The sequence below is a fragment of the Callorhinus ursinus genome, unplaced genomic scaffold (genome assembly GCF_003265705.2).
Source record: "Callorhinus ursinus isolate GAN/ISIS: 27379988/994484 unplaced genomic scaffold, GSC_fseal_2.0 scaffold21, whole genome shotgun sequence".
NCBI classification, from domain to species: Eukaryota; Metazoa; Chordata; class Mammalia; order Carnivora; family Otariidae; genus Callorhinus; species Callorhinus ursinus.
In genome coordinates, this window is record NW_027397083.1 from 5352654 (window position 1) to 5374234 (window position 21581).

Below are 21581 nucleotides of genomic sequence, written 5' to 3' on the forward strand. Positions count from 1 at the left end.
TCAAATCTAAGATGAGAGAGTGATTAGCAAAGTACATGCAAAACAGGAAGCAAATTTCAGAGGATGTTCCAAGAACCTTTTCTAATGCTGCTTTAAATTTGTGTGCTAATCACACAGATGGAAACCCATCTATGAATAAGTTGCCAGTCTTTAAAACAAGGAAGGCCAGAATGGTTTGTATTTACAGTTTATGCCCTTGTCCTCTGGGATTCAGTAATCTTTTTAGCCTCTCGCCACAGTAGTACATGTATATTCCTGAGTAGCAGGCTGATTGCTGCTGATGGTACTAAAATGTTTTGATAGGAGCAGAAATATGCTGCCACCTTCCTCACAATCCCAGCGTTCAGAGATGACCTGTTTGCACGTGGGCCTGTGGTGTATCATTTTTTTGTACAAGAGCAGTAGAATAAGGTCTGACTCTAGTTGATTGAAGTGGTAGTTTAAATTCCGATAAGAGGACCTATTGCTGGTGAGGGAGGTTGAAACTGCAGAATGAGTTTGCAGCGTGAGGCAGGTCTGCCCAGCAGCAGGTTGATTTGCACCGTGAGACAAGCAGCACACATAAACAGATGGCTCAACAATGAGTCAGAGCGACAGATCCTGAGCAGGTAGATTGGCTTTTGCTGATTCTTAACATGGTTATAGAGAGTGGAATTTTAATTTGTCTACCACTCTTAAAACTGAAGAACAAATACTTAGTGAATGAAATTCTATTCACTGGGAAATGAAAAATATGCATGATTAGGTAGAGGAGAAATCTGATTGTCACCCAGATCTGGACATTGAAAAACCAACATTTTCAGGAGCTGCTTCCTTAGGCATAGGTTGGTTTTTATCTCTTGGCACATAGTCATTCAACATCATTATGCTGAATGCTTCAGCATGTAACGTGCAGCAAGAAAATATTAAAATTTTATCATTGGTATTGGCTTTTAAAGAATTATGAGCTATTTAGTTGGAAGCCCAGATCTGATATTTGGGTTAAGAAAAGCATTTTTAAAAAGGATACTGTGGTGGAAAGTATGATAAAAACACACAGTAATGTAAGTTTGTAATGGTATTAAACAAAAGAAAAATATTAATGGAAAAAATCCTTCAGTTTCATACATAAGGCATAGAAAAAAGGAAGAGTATAGTAGAATTCCCAGATCTAATCATCCATCTTCAAAATGTAAATGTAAACAATCATTTCTCTGCCAAACACTTTCAGAAGTACTAAGCATCTCATTAATTTTCAAAAACAAGATTTTGCTGTGGTTTTATAGCTCTAGAACAGTGTTTTAAATACAACATTTGCCAAAGGAAATACTGTACCACTTGAGTTCCTATGCTTTAATTCTCTGATTGTCAGGTTACACTTGTCATAGACCAACATCTTCAGTATGTACATTTGCCAGAGAAAGTGAGGTAGCAGTGAGTGGCGTTGTCAGGATACCTGTTGACCTTCCTTGGGTCACTGTGGTTAGGAGATGTACCCAGAAACACAAACTAGCATGGCAGAAACCTTATTCTGAGATGTGTGAGGACTGTGAATGCCATTAGTTAAGGCAGAGGTATAAATATAGCTACCTTTTGTTTCCCAAATAATTGGGATCCTAGTCAAGATTAATTGTGCCAGCACCTACTTCCCAAGTTGGCTTTCGTTTTATCTGCTCAAGCATGTAACACCTAGCCTTTGCTCAGGGTAGAAAAAGCACTAATCTACCTTTGTGCGTATGGAAAGTAGTGTTCCGGGTGCTGCATTAAAAACTCCAGGAGAATGCATTATTGATGGAATAGGTCTCTTTTTCTCTCAAAAAGGGAAATCATTTATGTGGCCACTGTCAGGAAGGATAGGGATAGACTTAGTGCTAGTTCTTAACTATTGTTTTTTTAAATGAGTTACTGAGAGACAGGTAAGGAGAAATACTTAAGCATGTAAATTACCTTCACAACGTGCAGCTCGTAGACACCAGTGTGATCTAATTGTGATATAGATCACCCAGTAATTGTCTCACCCTGTAAGCTTTAGTATTCTGAGTACATTCCTTATAGGATTCCACATTATCAAAGGTTAGAAAAATAATAATAAATTTGGGGTTTTAGTATTATAAAGATTATCAGAAGATTTTCAGATCACTTCTGGTTTAAATAAGTTCCCGTCATCTGTTTGCTCGTTGCAAGCTTTACGTTTTCGGTTTGTTTTTGTCAACACATGTATAATTGAGCTGAGTATGTGTGCCAGTAAGGGGCTGTGGGCTGCATTGAGCTTCTGCTTAAGTCTGCAGTACTAAAGTGTTCCTTTTGTTGCATGTGCTGGTCTTGCAGACTCCGTAGAGCCTTATCAAATGCAGCCAGTTGGTGCTGCTGGTATGAAAGCACAGGGGAGCGCTCATGTGGAAGGTTAATGGAGTGTAATTATAAAGAAAAATGAACTGCTCAACCACTCTATCTCACTCTACCTGCACCAAGAGTGACAAGTGCTCTGATCTTTTATAAACCCTGGAGCAGAGGTTTAACTATCTAAAATTATGACAGTATAACTGTCACACAAACAAACACCCTGTGAAGTATAGGTATGCACCCCTGCGTAGGAATGATTCCTTCCTGTTACAGGGTGTCTCGGTTAGGAAAGGAGCACCTTCAACCACCAAGAAAAGCTGCGTGTTAAACATTGTACTTCCATGTCACTTCTTCTTTTCCAGTCAGTTTGTTCCATTTTCTTTTCCTAAATATGCTTTCTCCCCTCTGATTAGTGGCAGGACTGACAGCCTGCACACGAGTAGGTCCATTCCACTGAATCCATCAGACGACAAATATCCTTGCTTTCTCCAAGAAGGTCCATCTTACCTGCCCTCACAGCCATCCTTAAATCAACTGGGTTCTTTTAAAGAGGATGGAAACAGTCACCTCTCCTCATTCGCAGCACCTAGACAGAGGTAGGCTGTAGGAAGCTCAAGTACCACCTGACAGGTCTTCCTCCCGTGATCTACAAGTAGCATAAAGATTACACACATTTCTGCAGGCTCAAGCTGGAGTTCGATCCTTATGTCCTTCGGTTGAAAATATCACAGGAAATATTTAGTAAGGAAAATTGCAGCTGGGAGAGACAAGGACGGAGAAGGAGCAAGGAGACATTCAAAGGGTGTGATGACTAGACAAATCTGTGTTACTAGTGTGTCACATTGCCAGTGAATGTTGCAAAGTCGTCCTGCTGCGGGGCTGGGTTGATTTAGTGCTTTTGCCAGCTCAGCATAGAGTTGAAATAAGGTGTTGCAGAACCATGCAACAACAGCAAAACCCCCAACACCTTGTTCTTACCAAGTCTGAAACACAGCCACTCTTGGCAAGGCTGTGCTGCCTACCAAGATAAGTAAAGGCAGCATCACATCCATCAGGCCTGTGGAGACTTGGCAGAATGATGGCTGTGTCACTTGCCCAGCAGTCTTACTGACTGAGCCCTGGTCTCGCATGATGGGTCGGGGAGGAGCAGCCAGGATTCCTCGTAGCCCCTCTGGAAGTGGGGAGGCTGATTTTAAAACATCTCTGTGTGGTTTATAATGTTATTTCCCCAGCCCCTTTGCATATGGGTTTTGATCATCTGTGTTCTATTTTTAAAAGCAAAATTGCTGTATGGTTTTTATGGCAGTAAGATAAATCTTTTAGTAAGTAAAAATTTTAAATCAGCTTTGTATTAGTGGCTGATATGTAAAGTTTGCTGTGATATACTCCTTTAAAAAACCACTGGAATCCAACATTTTACCAGTTTAAATGCTGCCAGCATCCATTCCATTTATTAAATTGAAGTCATTGTTCCAGAATTCAAGTTTTGGCTTGAGGTAGAAGGTTAGCAATAGAATCTTAACATTGTCCATCACGCTCCATAGATGAAGACGCATATCGTTCTTGTTGGTTTGGCTTCAGTGTGTATCCCTGCTCAGCTGCCAGAGAGAGTATCTTTGATGACAGAAATACTGTCTCTGGCATTTTGGAGCAAGTCATCCAGCACTGCCCCATCCCTTTTCAGAACATTCCCAGCCCTTCCAAGTGCTCAGAGCAGTTTATAGGAAACGTTCCTCAGAGTAGGCATAGTCAGTGTGATTTGCTCCAGACTGATCTCTTGAGCTGTCCATGCCTCACCTCTGGCTGTCACATTTCCAACCCTGACTGCATCCTCTGGCTTCTTTCCTGCTCGGCCCCTTCAGTTTGTTGCACAGCTTACTTCCTTGGCTTTCAACAGCCTGTCATTGTTTCCTGGCAGTTTACTGTATCTAGAGACTGATGTCCAGCAAAGGACATCTCTCCCCCTTGGCTCATCTCCCCACACCAGTATATTCTACATTCAGTCAGTCCACTTGGATATCACCCAACCTCCTGTCAGCCCCAGAAGTGTTGGCTCAGACAAATGAGCTCCAGCTCTTTGTTCAGTGAACAGAGCTTCATTCAAACTACTTTCCAGAGGATAAGGTTTCCATATTCTAGTGCCTATTTTACTATTAGGTAACTGTGTAACTTCTGGTTGGCCATTGGTCAGCAGATGCCTCAGTTTCCCTGTCTGAATCAATGACTCTTGCTCTAATCCACCCTACACGGTTGTGAAAATCTTATTTGCTAAGAGGGTATGAAAATTTACAAGTGTAAAGTACTGCGTACATGTATGAATGATTACTTAAGCTAAAAATATCACACCATTAGGAAAGTTGTAGAAAGTGGTACCATCATTTTTCATCTAGGGTTCGCTTAGAAAGTAGAATTCTTGAAAATTTATTAAATAATCCATATGTTCGTAACATGAATTCCTTTTTTCTTAATTATGTAAATTAAATGATTTTGAAGTCTCAGTACTCAAAAATGAGAACCAGTTAAATGGCAGGAGATGTTTCTAGTGTTCTAGTTGGGTTCCAAGTCTGATGATCATATTTTGCTTACTTTAATTCCCTGGACAACTTCAACAAGGCAGTTTTCATCTACAATGCGGCTGTTTAAGCAGCTGCTTTCTCCAGCCCTAGAGACAGCCACAGTTCAGTGGTAGATAAACTGATTCCAGTTCATTCTTATGTTGGGGTGATGTGATGGGGAGGGGGGTAAATTATCTGTGAGGTACTTCAAGCTATTTTGATAAAGTCAGCACATTTCTGGGACACATTATTAATTTTTTCATTCTTCTGTATTTTGTGTGTAGTTGTTTGTCTCTCTTCTTTCTTTAGATATTTTATCTTAACCATATTCTTCTTAGTGCCCATTGATTACTTGCTTTTTATGTCTGCACCTTTTCCCATGGAAGTCACATCCCAGCCCTTTTACAGTGGTAAATTTTAATTAACCAGAAAGTCATTTTAATTTTCTGGTTATCTGAAATCCTTTTTGACTCCCCTCCTATTGTTGAAAATTTTTCTAACTAATGGCTGATTTCTCTGCTGGTAACTACAGTTCACTGGATATAATTATTGTCTAGGGATTGAAGACTGGTAGCCCCTGGGCTTAATCTAACCAGCAGAGAGATTTTGTTTGCCTCGCAGTGTTAAAAGCAGTTCTTACATTAGTGCCTTCAGACAGGGAGGGCCCTCCCTCTCGAGTTGACCTTAGTCCCTATCACTCCTTATTATCTCATAGCTGGCCTGCTTCATTCATGTACATTACCTGCCTGTGAGTTTGCAATCCCAGAATGAAACATTTTTTAATGATTTAGCTTCTTTGTAGTGTGTCGAGATCATCATTTTGAGCATTAGTTTTCTATGTACAGCACTATATAAAAAGTATAGATCAAGAAATTGTACTGTTGCCATTCAGAGATTCAGAGAATTTTAAGCAGAAGAGAATGTTGTAGACTGAGAGAAGCTGAGCCCAAGAATAGGTAAATAACTTACCAAGGTCACAAATGTGACTTAGTGACAAATATGAGACCAGGACCCAGATTTTTTTGACCCTTTGTATTATTTTTGCTGCATAATATTGCCTCTCTACTCATTTTTCCTAAAAGTGGGGGGATATATATATAAGATATATATATATATGATTTTTTATGAGGTGCTTTTGTGGCTTGTTATGTTATGTAGTATATAGATGTGAGGGCTCCTAGTCCTTACCAGCAAGTAAAAGAATTGGGGTGGGGGGAAGGGGGTGGATATGGAATTAGATACGAGGAACTAGAAGTGTTAATTAAGTCTGACTCTACCCCTGGCTTGAGACTTAGGTCAAGTCATGTAGATGCTCTAGAGCCTCAGTGTGTCCTACCTGGCAGGCAATATCTATCTGTTAAGATTGTTGTTTCTGTTGTAACCATTTAGAACTCACCAGTGCCACATTAGACTGTATCTAAAAGTCAAGAAACTGCTATGGTCCATCCAGACAATGGAGTATTACTCAGTGCTTAAAAGAATGAGCTTATCAAGCCATGAAAAGACAAGGAGAAACTTTAGATGCATATTACTAAGTGAAAGAAACCAATCTGAAAAGGCTCCCTGCTAAATGATTTCAACTATATGACGTTCTGGAGAAGGCAAAATTATGGAGACAGTAAAATGGTCAGTGGTTGCCAGGGGTTGGTGGGAGGGAGGGATGAATAGAGCACAGAGGGGTTTTAGGGCAATGAAACTATTCCATATACTATAATGGTGGACATATGTCATTATACATTGGTCAAAACTCATAGAATGTACAACTTGGGGAGTGAATCCTAGTGTAAACTATGGATTTTGGGTGATAATGAGGTGTCAGTGTAGGTTTATCAGTTTTAACAAATGTACTGTTCTGGTGAGGATGTTGATAGGGAGGGAGGGAGTGCAGAGGGTATCTGGGGATTATCTGTACTCTCCACTCAACTTTACTATGAATTTAAAGCTGCTCTAAAAAATAAAGTCTAATTTTAAAAATCAAGGGACTGATCTTACGTTCAGTACAGTGTCCTCTCTTCTGACCCTGCACCTTGATAATTTTGTTGGATATGGAAACTGGAGAACAGTAGAGGTAAAAAGCGGCTCTACCTTTAGTACAAAGAAGTATGCTGAAAAAAGCAACAAATCATTTTTACTGCAGCCATGCCATCTTTTCTAAAGCTTGGAGTGTGTGTGCGTGTACGTGTGTGTGTGTGTGTGTGTGTGTGTGTGTGTGTGTGAAAACTAAATATTCATATAGAGCCTCGTGGATTGGGTTTAGTGGTTTTCATAGCCTGTGAAAAATATTTTACTTCACACTTAAGACTTAATAAAATACTTAAATTTTTAACCAAATGCTTTTTATTCATTAGGAGGTGATACATGCTTTTTTTCTATATTGCTGAATCTTTAGCTCTCTTTAATAAAATTTCTAGTACTGACAAGTTAAAACAAAAAAGCAAACCCTCTCTGAAATTCTGAAAGATGAGTTCAAGTTTCTTCTGTCTCTGATGCAGAAAACTCAGACTAAACACAGAGTAGTGCAAATCATCTTTTGTCATGTGTCTTGGAAGATCCAGTCCCTTGAAGTTAACCATCTCTCATCTTGGCAGCCTACATAGGTGATGGAATTGCTTCCTCCGTGTTGTTTTATGTGGGGTCTTGTCAGAAAGCAAATTTGTAACACTGTTCATTTTTCTCTTTAAGTGATTGTAACAAATATTTGGTGATAAATTAAACTACTAAAATAGCAAATACTTTGTGAAGTTAAGAGACTCTCATTCGGTAGCTTTGGAATCTTTTTAAAATCTATGTGTTTATGCTGTTATGGCAGATGATAACAGTTATGTTTTAAACATCAAGAGTGTTGTTCAGGATGTACCTTTGTTAAGATACTTCCCAATTCAGGGGAGCCTGGGTGGCTCAGTCGTTAAGCATCTGCCTTCAGCTCAGGTCATGATCCTGGGGTCCTAGGATTGAGCCCTGCATCGGGCTCCCTGCTCCGCGAGAAGCCTTCTTTTCCCTCTCCCACTCCCCCTGCTTGTGTTCCCTCTCTCGCTGTGTCTCTCTCTGTCAAATAAATAAATGAAAATCTTAAAAAAAATATACTTCCCAATTCAAAATGTCAGTGTTTACAGTGATTTGTAAGACTTACTTTTTTTCACATGCAAGGAAAATACTGCATTTCATCATAGAATATTTTCTTTTTTTTTTTAAAGATTTTATTTTTATTTATTCGAGAGAGAGAGAATGAAAGATAGAGAGCACGAGAGGGGGGAGGGTCAGAGGGAGAAGCAGACTCCCCGCTGAGCAGGGAGCCTGATGCGGGACTCGATCCCGGGACTCCAGGATCATGACCTGAGCCGAAGGCAGTCGCTTAACCAACTGAGCCACCCAGGCGCCCTCATCATAGAATATTTTCTACTTGATGTATCCTGCCTGACAGAGTATATCGTTCTAATACTGTTGTCTTTTTCTCTCTTTTAAGATAAAACTGCAGAATTAAGGATTGTTAAAAGATCCTCTCCTTTAGACATGATTGATTCATGTCCTCGTACATGTATTCTGCATAGAATTTGGTTATCTATTAGATCAACCTCTTCCAGCATCTTATTCTGTCTTCCTACATTTCTCATTATACCCAGGGCTTGGGAGTAGGCAAAACCATCTTTTATCTGAGCAGTGTCCCACAAAATGATAGAGGTTTTTGGTTTTGTTCCACCTTGTCCCTCCTCCTGTTTTAGGATCATTACTTGTGCTTAAATTGTATTTTCATATCCAACTTGCCAGGGACAGCTCCTGCACAGCAACCTCCAATCATAATTCTTTACTGAGGAAAACCAACCACAGCAGCTTCAGGACAGAGCAAAGAGAATTTCTATAGTGGATGGGACAACTCTGACATTAACAAGGCAATGCTGCCTTTTAAGTTGTAGAATAGAGCCATGGAATGATGAATGACAAGCTCATGGTGTGTGCAGGTCTGTAACAGATAGTTACAGAGGGGCATGCATTTTGATGAACTAGAGCTTAATTTACAAATTAATAGCCTCCCTGTCGTATCTCATTGTGGTATAAACACAAAGATTCAGGTACTTTTTTATATTAGCAAGCAGCTAAATTGTGCAGATTATAAATGGTTCTTATGTTTGTTTCTGCTGTTCTCATTACTATATCTAGGGTGTTTGCTGGGTCAGGTTACATTTAAATTGGACATCTATTTTATGCATTCAGAATATGGCCCTGAACCGCTATAGAGGTATAAGAAATCTGGGCCGCACTTAGATTTCTGTACAGGGAAATATTCTCTAATGTGTTTGATTTTTGAGATGAAAAGGCAACAGATAGCATTCTCTTTCTTAATCATGTACTTTTTTTTTGGTGATTACCATTAAAAAAACTAACACAAAAATATTTGACTAGATGTTAAAAATCAAGTGATTGAAATATAATTGACATTGGAAGTAGAAGTCACATTTAAGTAGCTGTTGCTGTCAGTTAAAAATTCCTACTAGACAAATTGTATTATTCATTGGTTATCATCCCTTATTTTCACATTGCCCTCAACAGTTTTCTAAAGCACTCCCCACCGTTAATGCAGTTGATCCTCAATATTTTTCTGAAATAGGCAGGACAGTATAGCTTAGTGCTTCAAAGAAACACAGAGAACTTAATTGTAAGCCAAATGGGTTCTGATTTTGCCTTCCTTTGTCTTTATTGTAGAGAAGTATCTTACAACCACCATCCCCAGCATGCAGTGCTCTTTTTTTAGTCTGTCTCTATGTTTATACTATTTTGCCCTCACATCCAGGTATGTTAACATCCTGGAGAACTGAAGTGCTCCAGGGGACACATCTCTCTTGAGTACAACAGCTACACTCTTTCTTGTTGGATGCAAATAAAGGCAGTTCCCAGGAAGGGTCCCTAGGTTTAGGCAGCATCTGATTACGGCAGTCTTAGCAGTCTTTCATAGTCATGCATAAGGAAGGGTGGAGTTTATCTGTTAGAGCATGAATGAACTAAGTAAGAAAAATGTAAACTGCATTTTAATCAGGCTATCAGATAAAGGGTCTAATCCCCTATAGACATGGAATATAAATCCCATTGGTATGAATAAAAGTTCTAATTTCCTGTGGAGATAGGATGTGAAACCTATTGATTTAAATATCATTGTGTGTGTGTGTGTGTGTGTGTGTATGTGTGTTGAAGGAAGAGTAAACCCCAACAAATATTTTTTTAATTAAAAAAGTAAGCCAAAGTCTAATCAGTACCATGACATGTGTATTCTCCACCATCTGTTAAGCATCCATGTGGAGAATTTTGAACTTCATTAAAAAAAAAACTCTGGTAATTCCAACTGCTGTCCTTAATTCATTTATATTGTACTGTACAAATTCCATGACACTTTCCAGAGCTCTAAAATAAGCATCAGTGTTCCCAGCTCTCTAAGATCAAGCAGATCCTCTTTAGTAGACAGCATAAACAGTTCTGTGTATAAGATGAGGTGGTTGTAGATACTGCTTCTGTCAAACAGAAGGGCATATCCCTTTTTAAAAGGTTTTATAGGTTAGAATCTGTCTAATTCTAACCCTGAAACTGAGTATCGGAGAGTTTGGGGAAAACTTTCCTCGTTCCTTGCAAAACAAATAAAATGCAGTTATTTTCAGCTAAGTATATTTTTATATCTGCTGCTGCCAATATTCCTCCTCCTTCCTCTCTGTCAAAATTCTGTCCTGCGTGTCTCCCCTAGAACATTCTCTCTAATAACTTCAGTGCATGTTCTTTCTTTGAATTTTATTTACTGCATTAGCAAGGGGCAGATTTTGAATATATTGCCTTTTCTTTGTGTTCTTGTTCATAAAATGGTAGAATATTCACTCAGTTTTCTATTTCCTTTTAATTCCTTTAATTTTATCACGAATTTATGTCAGTAACATATACCCTATTCTTTAAAGGATAATTATGTAGTAGCATTCTGAAGATTGTTATCCTGTCTCCTTCCTGTGTCTTCAGTGTTGATGAATATTGGTATTACTTATAAATGCAGTGGTTGAACTTCAGAGAGTAGAAAGTTGGCTTTTTTTTTCATTTTGACTTCCACAAATGTGAATTTCTCCATATTAGTTTTTCTGTACACCACAATTTAGTGTCGCTTGTTTCATTTGAGCAATTGGTGAGTCTGAAGACCTGGAAAATTTTTTCACTGCATTTTAGGTAGGAAGGATAGGTAAGGTTTGTTCTTGACTTTCTGGATTTGTGAAAAGTTACAAGTCTCTTTTGGTCTCTGGTATGAAGGGTGCAGGTTCTATTTCCAGATTGTATGACTGATTCATGTATGAAAAATTTTAAAAAATGAATTTTTAAGGCAGTATCTTGTAAGAAGATGTCTGAGTGAGTGCTGCCCTATCATAACTGACATAAAACCCAGATAATGCAGAATGAAACACCAACAAGTTGAGTGACTAGGTGAATCGCTGACATGCAGTTATGGAGGGCAGGGCCTGGTACCTAGAACTCCTTTTGAGAGAAGCTTTTTAAAATCTCTGTGAGAATTTGATGGAAATAAAGTGGTGCCTTGGTTGGGGCGGGGGGTGTCTTGCCATCTCTCCGGAACTTGGAATGATTGACGTACATAGCTGAAAAATGAACCCGATTTTCTGTTGAGTCGTACCTATAAACTTCTGTATTTTTCTTTGGGATCTGTCTTGCTGTCGTGTGAACATGTTGATAGTATCACTGAATGTCACAATATTGATCACCGTGACTACCTGTCTCAGAAACTGTGACTTGAAGTGTTACAGTAGGCTCTGTGAACTCTTTTGCCTGAACAAGCCCTGATAAAACCTAGTGATGTGTGAATGTCAAGGGAATCTGAGGCTTGGACTTACATGCTGGGTTTATGGAGTAGTTCCTGACAGCTGACAGATGGATTGATTGGAGGGGGCGGTACTAGCCATTCCGGACACCAGGCCCATTGGCCTGTTGTTACAGAAAACATATTAAGGAAAGATGATACGTTACTGGCTTTTTCTCCCTCCCTTCTGCCTTCATTCTCTACAGCTCTTCCTTTCTCATCTCCTTCTCTCCCTGCCCCCTTTTCTTTTGAACTTTCATTAACTTATTAGTCAGTGACAAATGGCCAGTTTGTGACACTTAGCGTTTTCTCAAAGCTTCAGGTTAATGTTCCAAGATAATTAGCAACATTTCAAGGTCTCCTTTATATGTGAATAACAGTGAAAATACCAAATTGTTTACTTTGTATAACCTTCATTAATGGCCAGCAGAAGTCATGATTTCTTTGTTTAAAAGTTTTTTTTTTAAGATTTTATTTATTTATTTGAGAGGGAGAATGAGATAGAGAGAGAGAGCATGAGAGGGGGGAGGGTCCGAGGGAGAAGCAGACTCCCTGCTGAGCAGGGAGCCCGATGCGGGACTCGATCCCGGGACTCCAGGATCATGACCTGAGCCGAAGGCAGTCACTTAACCAACTGAGCCACCCAGGCGCCCATGATTTCTTTGTTTAAAACACATAATAATAAAAAGTATAGGCTCACTTCCTGTGGAAGTGAGAGGATACTTAAGAACTTTGCTTGATAGCACATAGCTAAAATTTATGAAATTTGATAGCTATATTCTCTTACTGCTGTGCATAACTGGTACTGATCCAGATCGGGCTCCTGCTGGGGTTAAAGTGAATGGTGTGTTTGCCGGAGCCTGGGGACTACGCTCTCTAGAACAAGACTGGGCTGTGGAACTTAAGAAAACCAACTGAAAAGCACATGGCAACTCCTTTATCAGCCTGCCCTTAAAAGAATGTACAGGGTTTCTGTATGCCTAAGGTGTGCCTCCACTGCAGAGCTCCCCTAACTTCACATATTTGTTTTCAAGACACAGTGATAGATATTTAAGTGACAGAGGCATCAGCGCTTCCCTCAGACCTTGATTTTTTAAAAAAAATTTCATAGACTTGCACATCTACAAGCTTGGCATTCTTCTAATGGGAACACACAAGGAGGGCAGGGGCAATGCATTTCTGAGCGGCACTCAGAAACATACCAGAGCCTTCTTTCAAAGAAAATTTTACCCAGCTCATATGATCTGACCCTGTCCCATCTGCACAGCTTTCTTCTCTTTGCTTTTTTTTTTTCTTCTCTCAAAGACTAATGCAGGTTTGCAAGTATTTTGATCCGCGTGCCTCTCCACAGGTTCCACAGGCTTTGTTTCAGGCCCTGGGGGAGGAACAGTTGTGAATGCAGTGTGACTCACTGACTCCCACTTTGCTGATTCTGGTTCTGATTGGTCGTCACCTTGTTCTAGCCATATGGCTACAGAGTACTCTAGCCTGCATCCCTTCCTCGTTCTTTCCCCTACTGTTCCCTTCTGTTGTACACGACGCTGGGAGTGGGTTCCAGGCTTTGTCTCTTGCTTCTAGTTTACCCCAGTTAGGCACTAAGTAGGAGAGCACGCTGTATTTCCCAGGGATGGCTGTAGAGGAAAATAAAACCTTTTCCTTTTGTGCCTGGTAATTATTTCATTTCCTGTGCTGTTTTTGTTCAAAGTTTATTTTTTGGCAGGTGTCACATTTGTGTTCTATTATTTCCTCATGGTTTCTCTGCTCCCCCTGATTTGAGCTGGGTTTTTTGTAGAGGTTCTTGGAGTCCCTTTCTTGGGCTGCTGATGCTACACTCCAGCTAGTTTGTTACTATTGTTTGTTTAGTGCTGGTTGTATCTTAGGGAGGAGAACTGAAAGCAACTCTAAATAGTGATTTAGGGCGCCTGGGTGGCTCAGTTGGTTAAGCGACTGCCTTCGGCTCAGGTCATGATCCTGGAGTCCCAGGATCGAGTCCCGCATCGGGCTCCCTGCTGAGCAGGAAGTCTGCTTCTCCCTCTGACCCTCCCCCATCTCATGCTGTATCTCATTCTCTCTCTCAAATAAATAAAATATTTTAAAAAATAGTGATTTAATTGTTAAATGTCTTACTGTTCTGAAGTCACCAAGCAAAAACATCTACCAGCGACACGATCCTCAAACTTATCTGTGACACCACTGCCATCACACCAGACTGTGTGAGTTCAATTACTCTATCTTTTTATACTTGAGAAATAGGGTTTTGAAGACTGGGAAGTTAATTTTTTATAAGAATTTGATATTTTTATTAATCTGCATTTTTTTAGTATTCTACAGATGGTTTCTGCAAAGACTTTGGACTCTGCATCCTTTTTTTCTTTTCTTTGTAAAATTTAACTATTCAAAGAGGCAGTGCTAGTGGAGTATAAAGTTTAGCAGACTTCCCCCTGCCCCATTCGCCTTTATAGGATATTTTCATTGCCTAAAAAGAATCAATAAAAATATTAAAAATTCTCTAAATGATATATTTCGTATTGACTTAAAGTTTTTAAAAATCCATTTTATAAATATTTTAATGTTCAAACATGTTAAGCAAGTAACCTTACAAGTTTGGGTTCTTTAGAGGATATGTGCAGTGAAGTTGGTTAGAATCATAAGGGGGGGGGTTGAAATCAACCTGGCCATATGGTTTCACTTAACCCTTTATTTAAAGATCTTCATTTACTTCTTTTTCTTCATTCATGATCTGTATTAGAACATGGCAGTCTATTTTTATCAGAAATAACAAACCTCAGCTGGTGAACTCACTTGAAAGTATATGAGGAGAACTGCTTATACTTGCTTCCAGCCATTAGACCAAGAGAGGCAGCCCAAGTCTGGCCCCAAATGGTTTTATATGACATGTTCTCTGAGTCATTTGCTAGTCTCTGGTCCCCATCACTTTACACATAATGTGAAGAGACATTTACTTAGCTACATACTTCTAGCCCTGAGTATAATTGTGGACAAAATAGGTCCTTGCCCTCATGGAGCTTACATTCTTTTTTTTTTTTTTAAGATTTTATTTATTTATTTGACAGAGAGAGACAGTGAGAGAGGGAACACAAGCAGGGGGAGCAGGAGAGGGAGAAGCAGGCTTCCCACTGAGCAGGGAGCCCGATGCGGGGCTCGATCCCAGGACCCTGGGATCATGACCTGAGCTGAAGGCAGATGCTTAATGACTGAGCCACCCAGGTGCCCCTGGAGCTTACATTCTGTTGAAATATATTATAGTAAGAAAGTATCCAAATACGCATTTTTCTTGGATTTGAATAAGAGCTAGAATATTCAAGAAACTTTAGTTTTTATATTTTTATCCCATGTAACTAAATCCCTCCTCTGCCTAAACAGATGTACATGTTTCTGCAAATCTTATCCCAGCAAAGAGGTCCTGCTCATGAGTTACACATTTGAGTAATTCAGAACGAGTATTGTTTGTATGACATATTTCTGAGATCAAGGTTTTTCTGTTTAAAAGTCTGTTTAGGGGCTCCTGGGTGGCTCAGTTGGTTAAGTGACTGCCTTTGGCTCACATCGTGGTTCCAGGGTCCTGGGATCGAGCCCTACATCGGGCTCCCTGCTTGACGGGAAGCCTGCTTCTCCCTCTCCCACTCCCCCTGCTTGTGTTCCCTCTCTTGCTCTCTCTTTCTCTCTCTCTCTCTCTCACTCTGTTAAATAAATAAATAAAATCTTTTTTTAAAAGTCTGTTTAATGTATGAAACTGATAAATGATGTTTGTGTGAATAACAAAAATTAATATGGCCTGTGTCTGTGTTATCAGATAGAAAAAGTAAAACGACCAACAATGTGCCAGACACAGTTGTGAGTACTTTACATCCAGCAGCTTGTTTGGTACTCATTAGAACCCTAAGGGTATTGTTAATCACCTCATTTTACAGAACAGGAAATTGAGACACAGATAGGTTAAGTAACTTGCCGAACATCAGAGAGCTGGTAAGTAGCAAAACTGAAATCTGTGTCTCCAGAGTCACGTCCTCACGGCTACGCTATATTACCCTTCCAGCCGAGCACACCAAGCTAATAATGGAGCTGAAATCTGAGCTCTGCTATGTGATCTCCATTATCTTTTCTTTGTGTGGCTCAGTTTCCCTTGATACATGAAGTGTGTCTTATGCTCTTGGTTTCTCCTCATGTGTTGCATCTGTCGGTTTTAGATGTCACAAGTTTTAGATGAAGCTGGTTATGGAAAGATGTCAGAGGTATAGTTGCCCATTTCACAGAGCCGATAGAACAATGCTCTGATAGACGTTCTTTCTTTTTGTCTTCATGGGGTAGAAAAGGGTAGTTGAACAGCTGCGGAAGAACCTGATAGTAAAGCAGGAACAACCGGACAAGTTCCAAATACAGCCATTGCCACAATCTGAAAACAAACTGCAAACAGCACAGCAACAGCCACTCCAGCAGCTCCAGCAGCAGCAGCAGCACCACCACCACCACGCCCAGCCGGCTGCACCCTCTCCCAGCCTGACCGCTTCACAGGTAAAAGTGCGGAGGGGGCCCTGCAGGCCTCCTGCCGTAGGCCGGTTTAGTGTCGGTCATGTAGAGCTGGGGCCTGTTTCAGACCATGCTAAAGCTCAGCCAGCACTAGACAAAAGTTACTCCGGTTACTTTTTTATACTATACACTGGGGTAAAAATCCCTGGAAATTCATTGGCAGAAGGAAATGATACTACTGAGGAGCAAAAATTAAATGATTTCCCACCTGTCCAAAGAAGAGGGGAAAGGTAGACAGTGACAAAGAAAAAATGACTTCTCTGTGTTAGAACAGAACTAAGGTCATATTTTGAATTTCTGGAAGTATCTCTTTGCACTTGTTCCAAAAGTCTGTGTGACTCTGCCTTCTCTGGAATTGTTTTGCTGGAACTCTTAGCAGTTAGGTGTGGAGATATTCCAGGAGCGGGACCCTTGGAAACAGGTAGAAAGGCATTCAGAAGAAGGGTGATATGTTTCCATTATTCAGAGCATATGAATTTGTTCTCATATATTGAAGGAAATCTGAAACGGAAGCTACAGGTTCAAACTAGAACTAGGAACTGGAGGCTTAGTATCATTCTAACTTGGTATGGCTGTGCAGATGTTTTTGCTGAAAGGGGCACTTAAACTAGCATATAAGGGTAGGAAGGCAAGATACACAAAAAAGGACATATTTGGGAATAACGTTCAGTTAAGAAAACTATCCAATGAAAATGTTTTTGACATTTTGAATGGTTAAAAATATTTCATAGTATTTGTATTATTTTGTATGAAAATTATATGAAAGTCCAATTTCAACATCTATAAATCAAAATGTTATTGGAACACACACACACACACACACACACACACACACAAGAAAACTATTCAGGCGTGATCTCCACACACCTGCCTGTAATGTGGGCATACCTTTTAAAATGGGATGGTTGAGCAGTGGTTCCTGATTTTTAGGGATCACAAGCCCTCTAAGACTTTGGTGAAGGCTGTGGATCCTCTCCCCAGAATAATACACATTCACACCTGGTAAAACTCATTTTTGCACATGACTTCAAGGACGTTGGGATCTTCTGAAACTCAAGCATGGGCATCCTTTACGCACCAACACTAGGTCTTCACTATATACATAGAGAAAAAGATGATAGTTTACTTGATTATTCACTGTTTGTGGACATTGGGCTCATTCATACAGAACATTTTTCAAGTGAAGAATACAGTACTTGTAAAAAATACTAAAGATTACTAAAGATAGTTGACAGTCACAGTTACTGTATACTGCTATTCTCCTGAGCGCTTTACGTATAACATACACAGTCCTTACCCCAACGCTAATAAGGAAGGTGGTATTATTATTATTATTCTGTTTTTTAGAAAAGAAAACTAAGGCACAGCGAGATTAAGTAATTATCAAAAATTGTACAGGTAGCATGTGTGGTAGAGCCGAGGTTTGAACCCAGATGTTCTGGTGAAGAAAGTCTGTCCCTTTGCTGCTCTTCTGTACTGCCAGACAATACCAAAAAAAGAAATGCCAACATTATATAAAATGCCAAAGTAGGAAAAAGAGTAATTCCTGTTGTAAGTTAGATAGCTGGAGCATAAATTTTACCATAATCTCCACTCCTAGGATCTTTGAAAATTAAGCATTCAAACTGACTTTTAAAACCCCCTGACCAGGACTCGTATTTCTTCTGAAGGATTGCTTATCATAAGATTACTTTTGCTGGAGTTGATTCATTTGTTCTCTTTGCAAAGGACAGTTTGATCAGAAAGTGTTTACGGGGAAGGAGTGTGGTAGAATTCATTGTTTCCTGCTATGTACGAGTTTTCTCTCTTAACCCATGGAAACTTTCTGTTCAAGTAACATTCCGTGTCCCACAAATCAGAGGAAATACTTATATAATACTTGTAATACCTCTTCCTTCCCTAGTAATCTGAGTTCTGTCCTACTTTGGGAAGGTGAATGATGGTAAGAGGCGAAGGGCCATCCCCCAAACGGTGTTGTGTGGCACCTCTCCACCTGGTAGCCCACCTGATATATTTAATTGATTTAGCTTAGCTTGTTTTATACTATTCTGTTAATTTTAAAAGCCAAAAAACCCTCTAAGTTTTTGATTTCTGTCTTTACGGTAAACTGTCAATCAGTATTTATTGGGTGTTCTTGGTGTGTTAGATTCTGGTATACAAAGAGGTAGTTATGGTCCCTGCCTCAAATCTGGTATATTATCATTTTCATTCATTCTGTAAATATTTATTGGGTCTCTATTATATGCAAATACTGTGCTAGGCAGTGAAGAAGGTAGATTCACAAATAAGACAGAATTTTAAAAATTTAGAGAAGAGGAGGAAAATGTAAACTGGCAACAAAGAAGAATAAAATGAAAGTACCGGTGAAGAGCTGTGAAAAGGCCAGAGGACAGAGTAATTTTAACTAGAGGGATCAGAGGTGCTTCATGAATGAGGTGACACTTGAGCAGGATGTGGACAGATCAGTGAGATTTTAGTGATAGAGCAGAGGGGAAGAGCATCACATGTAGAGAACTGTGTGAACTAAAGTATGGAGTCACAAAAGTAAATGTGTGTCCTAGGAATAGCAAAGAGACTGATGTGGCTGTAGTGTGGATTCTGGGCAATACTGGAGAGAGAGATAAAGCCAGAGGCAGAAAGAAGCTAGCTTGTAGAAGCCCTCCAATGCATGGCAGAACTGTTGGAGTTTTGGGCAGTCAGTGGGAGTCATTAAAGGTCCATGAGGTCAGGGACAAATGGGAAGTTGTATATGGCATATATTAAATATCTAAGTTCAGAAAGGAATAACTATTAAGTAGCAATCGCCATGGTCAAACAGGAGGTGGAAGAGAAAGTTTTTTATTTGAAGTCAGGTGGCTAGCAGGGACCAAGGCATAGGAAGTGGGGGGACCAGTCCCCTTTACTTAGTTAACTCAAATTCATCCTTGTAGGTAGATTATGAAATTTTTTCAGTTTACAGGAAAAAAAATGAAGGACTAGAAGAAGGTATACCCTTCAAGTTGTATTCACAATCCTGTCCTTTTTAATGATATAATACAAATGTAAAGAAGCATACAGTTAATAAAACCAAATAGAAAATAAACCCTAATGGACAAAAAGAGGAGTGGGGTGGTTCTATGTGTAGTCATGTGGATGCGCAGCAGTTATCTGCCATTCAAAATTAAATGAAAATAGTCTAAAATAGATATGGAAGTTCACTAGAACCCATAATAATAATCGCTGTAGGTTCTGATTTGTTCATTGGAGTCTGTTTTAAATCACACCTCATGCTCTGCAGGTAAACAACAATAATAACTTGGCAAAAAAAAAAAAAAGTTTGCTTTTAGTGCTTCTTGCCATGTATTTCTGCATTAATTTCTAGTTGGTGTAGTTTAGATTTTGTCAAAATTAAAGAACCTCTTCATGACACTGTGGGGAAACTGCTCTCTTGTCTTGGAGCCAATCACAATTGGACAACATCAACCAGGGACTAATCATAGCTTCCAGAAAAATAATTTTCTTTGTTGTTGGATACCTTTCCTCTCCTGTGTCTTCTCTTCTTCCTGCCAAATAGGTCAGAGGTTGTCATTAGGTTTGGATTTCAAAATTCTAGATTGTCTCTAAACTCTAACACTCCCAAGAGTTTGGTTTATATTCCCAAGCTCTTAGAATAGCATAAGCACCAGACCAGAGGTAAAGATTTAAGCAATACCTGTGTCGATACCTGCTGTAAATAAGTAGTTACTTGATGTCTTTTTCAAAAAGTTTTCTTCAGTAACTATAGTACTATGCCTTGTGCCTATATATACAGAGAATTATATAGGTGCTAGAATACATGTTGTGAAATTAGCCACAACTAAATATCTATAAAGTAGAATAAAATGCTAACCTAAGATGTCAACAAACTTGTTAGGTTTCAGGATTTTTTAAGTGTTGCAGTTAATGGTACGTATATAATTCAGGTGAGTTTGAGGTTTTACTGACTTTTTTTAGAATAATCACTTCAGGGCGACTCAGAATATTGATAGTGATTTACCTGAACCAAGGATGTTTCAAACAAAAGTACATGACCTCTTTCAAAGCAGTAACAGCATGCACAGTTGTTTTTAAAATCCATGTCAGTGAGTTCTGCTGATTAGAGCCTTTACTTCCATAACCTGTGTTGGCACCAAGATTGAATGCCATCTGGTGTGATTTGCTCACCATTTGAAAAGGTCTTTGTATTTTAATGTCTTAAACTGAAAGAAAGGGCTAATATCACACTGGGTTAAAAACACTGATTACAAATAGCTGGTAATGTAAAGTGAGTCCTTTCTGCTACACTACTGTAATATTTCTAATGATAAACAGCATTTAGCTTTTATTTGGTTTTCATCATGGATAGATAGTAGATGACCTGCCTCCCCATCCCCCAGAATAAATACCAGCATTCCCCTTTTACTCCCACTTCACAGTTGAGGAGGCACTGACCAAGGAGAATGAGACATGCCTGTGTTGCTGATTAGAGAGAGGAAACAAAGATTTGGGTGATTTTAATTACAACCATTAATAAGGATTGCTTATAGGCTGCGATGGGATAGATGAGGCCAGATCACTAATTGTTTTCATTGAAAGAAAATAAAGATATTAAAAGATTAGATGATGTTTATCTGTGTTTCAGACACGTAGGAAAAAACCAACTTAACACACAAGTACTGACAGTCACTGAAATAGAAATGCACAAGGGGATTTGTCCAGATCTGTTTCAGGGAGAGCAGGGTCCTTTCCAGTGGTGTTGTGCAGTGCTGTCCAATCAGACTTTCTGCAGTGTCGGAAATCTTCGCTGTCCAGTTTGGTAGCCACTAGCCACCAGTGGTTTTTGAACACTTGAAATGTGGACAGTGTGACTGAGGAACTGATGTTTTAATTTTATTTTGTTTTAATTAATTTGAATTTAAATGCTGCGTGTGGCTGGGAGCTACCAAATTGGACAGTGCCAATATAGAGTAAGAAGAAAAAGGTGGAGTAGTATCAAAACCAGAACCAACATGTTGGACCACATAAACTTCCATGTTTCTGAAACGTTTGGAGCTTTAGGATCTTGAGTGAGCACTGGCACTAGATTAGGTGTGTGTGCCATGTAATAAGGTTGTTTGCATTTTCTTGTTTTGTAACTGCCCCTTTAACTACTCTAGAAACTACAGCTAGAAGTCTAGAAACTACAGCTGCAGAGCACAAGCACTTGTGGAGGATCAGTCAAGTCCTGTCACCTCTGCTCGTCCTCTCAACTATCAGGCTTTTTTTTTTTTTTTTTTTTTAAGCGGTGGAGAAAGGGTAGGAGGAGACAGAGAGAGAGAATCTCTAGTAGG

General features: G+C 39.5%; 1 protein-coding gene across 13 annotated transcripts in view; it reads left to right on the forward strand.

Annotated features, from left to right (window-relative positions):
* PHF21A (PHD finger protein 21A) overlaps positions 1-21581 on the forward strand; it is a 188742-nt gene that overhangs the window by 122222 nt on the left and 44939 nt on the right. For all 13 annotated transcript variants that reach the window (XM_073904708.1, XM_073904707.1, XM_073904706.1 and 10 more), the window contains one exon: positions 16036-16239. In XM_073904708.1, the coding sequence (XP_073760809.1) occupies positions 16036-16239 (204 nt within the window). The remainder of the gene's footprint in view (positions 1-16035; positions 16240-21581) is intronic.